General features: G+C 46.9%; 1 protein-coding gene across 1 annotated transcript; it reads right to left on the minus strand.

Moving 5' to 3' along the window:
- LOC104420926 (aquaporin TIP1-3) lies at positions 1-1563 on the minus strand. The gene is made up of 3 exons (XM_010032702.3): positions 1367-1563; positions 924-1174; positions 1-543 (listed from the first exon to the last, which is right to left on the minus strand). Exons 1-3 carry the CDS (start codon positions 1497-1499, stop codon positions 169-171), a joined length of 759 nt encoding a protein of 252 aa, XP_010031004.2. The 5' UTR covers positions 1500-1563; the 3' UTR covers positions 1-168.
- Between the last annotated feature and the right edge of the window lie 819 nt (positions 1564-2382).

The raw sequence follows: 2382 nt of genomic DNA on the forward strand, positions 1-2382 counted from the left end.
TTAACAAGGTACAAGAAACGATACTCCGAAAATAAAATATGAGACACAAACAACACCATTTTTTTGTTTTGTTACAATGTAACAAACCCAACTTCTCGCTACATGCCTGACAAAAAAGAACAATTATTTTTGCATTTCACCGAATTAAACAAGATCAACGAAAAAGCCCTAGAAATCGGCGGTCGGAAGAGGCTCGTGCGTGTTGTCGCCGATGAAAATATTGTCGTACACGATAGCCGCGATACCGGCGCCAATGAGCGGGCCGAGCCAGTATACCCAGTGGTTGTCCCATGACCAGCTGACCACGGCCGGGCCGAAGGAGATGGCCGGGTTCATGGAGGCGCCGTCGAACGCGCCGCCAGCCAAGATGTTGGCACCGACTATGAAGCCGATGGCAATGGGCGCGACAATCCCGACGTTGCCCTTCTTCGGATCCACCGCGGTGGCATACACGGTGTACACCAGGCCGAAGGTCATGACGATCTCGAAGACCAGCGCGTTCCACACGGAAACGTCGGACGAGAGCGAGAATGCTGATGTTTCCTGCACCCAAAAAATAATCAACAAATAACTAAATAGATAGGTTTATAATTTATAAGATTCAATTGTTTAAAAATCTTTTAATTTTTTGAAAATTTCTGGTCTATAAGTAATGGCATTGTTGAAATGTTAGTTATCTTTCATGCTAAGCATTCACCTTATAAATGACAACATACTCATGTTTTTCAATATAAGCAAAAAAATAAGTAGCAAATTAGTAATGGTAGTATTGAATTCTTTATGGCAAAGGCATCATCAACCCATTTAGAAATTCATTTTTTGTGGGGAATTTTTTTTTTCTTGGATTCCGACGGATTTCTACATCGGATTTAGGAAGGCATGTGTTACATGAGTGATTCTCGGAGAGTTTGCTTTGGACTTACCAATCCGCCAGTAGCGAACTTTAAGAGCAAGCAGGCCACGACGGACCCGAGCAATTGCGCGATCCAATACAAGATGCCCCTCAACAAGGTTATGTTCCCGCCGAGGAACGCCCCGAACGTCACGGCCGGGTTCACGTGGCCGCCCGATATGTTCGCGCCCACTGACACCGCCACGAACAGCCCGAATGCATGGGCCAGTGCCGCCGCCACCAGGCCCGCCGGGGTGGTCGATCCGTCGTCCGTGAGTTTGTCTGACGAAATGACGCGAATATACAACTCGTGAATATATATACAAATGCTGTTTGGCCATGGGAAAATATCTGCGTACTCGAGTGCTTGAATCGATATTGTGTATTCATGGCGCGAAGCGGTTTTCAATACAAATGAAAGGCGAACTGATCCAGCCAAATACTCAATGCACTAGAAGGAGTAGGACGACTTACTGAAGGCCATGCCAGATCCCTCGCCGGCGAAAACAAAGATGAGCATGGAGAAGAACTCAGCAAGCGCCGCCCTGATCGCATCGGGGCGGCTCGCCTCTCCCGGTGTCCCGATCGCGATTTTATAAATTGCCATTTTTTATTTTTCTCTTCTTGAGCTCCTCTCTCTCGCTCTCTCTCTTAAAAGCCTCTAGTTTTCTCTCAATTCCACACTTGTAAAATGCTCACTCTCTCTCCCTTTATATATCCACCTAAACTAGCGGCAGTGGAACCGGTACGGCCGGTTGCCGGTCAAAATAGAAGGCCCCGGGAGGGGGGGGGGATTCGGCTAGGCCGCACGTCGGTGACTTTACAGCTAATGACCGCGACGCCTCACTGGATCCGGCGCTGCCACCTGTGTGGTCCCGATGGGACGGGGAGTGATGTGTGGAGAGATCGACGGCCGGCCTATGACGCGCGGCGGGACCCGCTCGAAGATTTGAGGAGGCGATGCGATGGTCGGCGAACCACTGGATCATGGAACCGCCCGGCCCCACGCTTTGAATACTTCAAAATTTGGAAACGAGTGGGATTGTTCGTCACGTTTGTTTCGCGTGGGGGGCCCACCGGGATTGCCGCGATCAGATCACTACCCGTCAACATCATCATGCGCCGTCCAAAAGGTGGGGCCCTTACTTGGGCGGGGGCAATAGACGAACGTGATGGAAACATGAAGAGTTGGGCCTCATTCTTGTATTCGGTGCGATGTCAATGATTGGAGGGGGGTTAGAATTTCGGATCCGTTTGTTTTCCCAAAATAATAATAATAATAATAATAACAATAATTTGAAAATTATTATTTATATTTTTAAAATAAAAATCAATGAAAATAATGTTTCTCTTACTGACAACAAGTTATAATTGGATAATTCTAAAATGATGAAAATACCTTTTTGTGCATTTATAAGCATATTTTTAAATCATTCATTTCTTAAGTCCATATAGAATGGGTGCGAGATCCTACTGCTTGAGCTCAAGAT

This window comes from Eucalyptus grandis, chromosome 10 (genome assembly GCF_016545825.1).
Source record: "Eucalyptus grandis isolate ANBG69807.140 chromosome 10, ASM1654582v1, whole genome shotgun sequence".
NCBI lineage: Eukaryota > Viridiplantae > Streptophyta > Magnoliopsida > Myrtales > Myrtaceae > Eucalyptus > Eucalyptus grandis.

Coding starts and splice junctions, on each gene's coding strand:
- LOC104420926 (XM_010032702.3), bottom strand. CDS start 1,499: ATGGCAATTTATAAAATCGCGATCGGGACACCGGGAGAGGCGAGCCGC. Junction 1,175..1,366: donor GGGATCTGGCATGGCCTTCA/GTAAGTCGTCCT, acceptor TCATTTCGTCAG/ACAAACTCACGGACGACGGA. Junction 544..923: donor AGTTCGCTACTGGCGGATTG/GTAAGTCCAAAG, acceptor TTTTGGGTGCAG/GAAACATCAGCATTCTCGCT.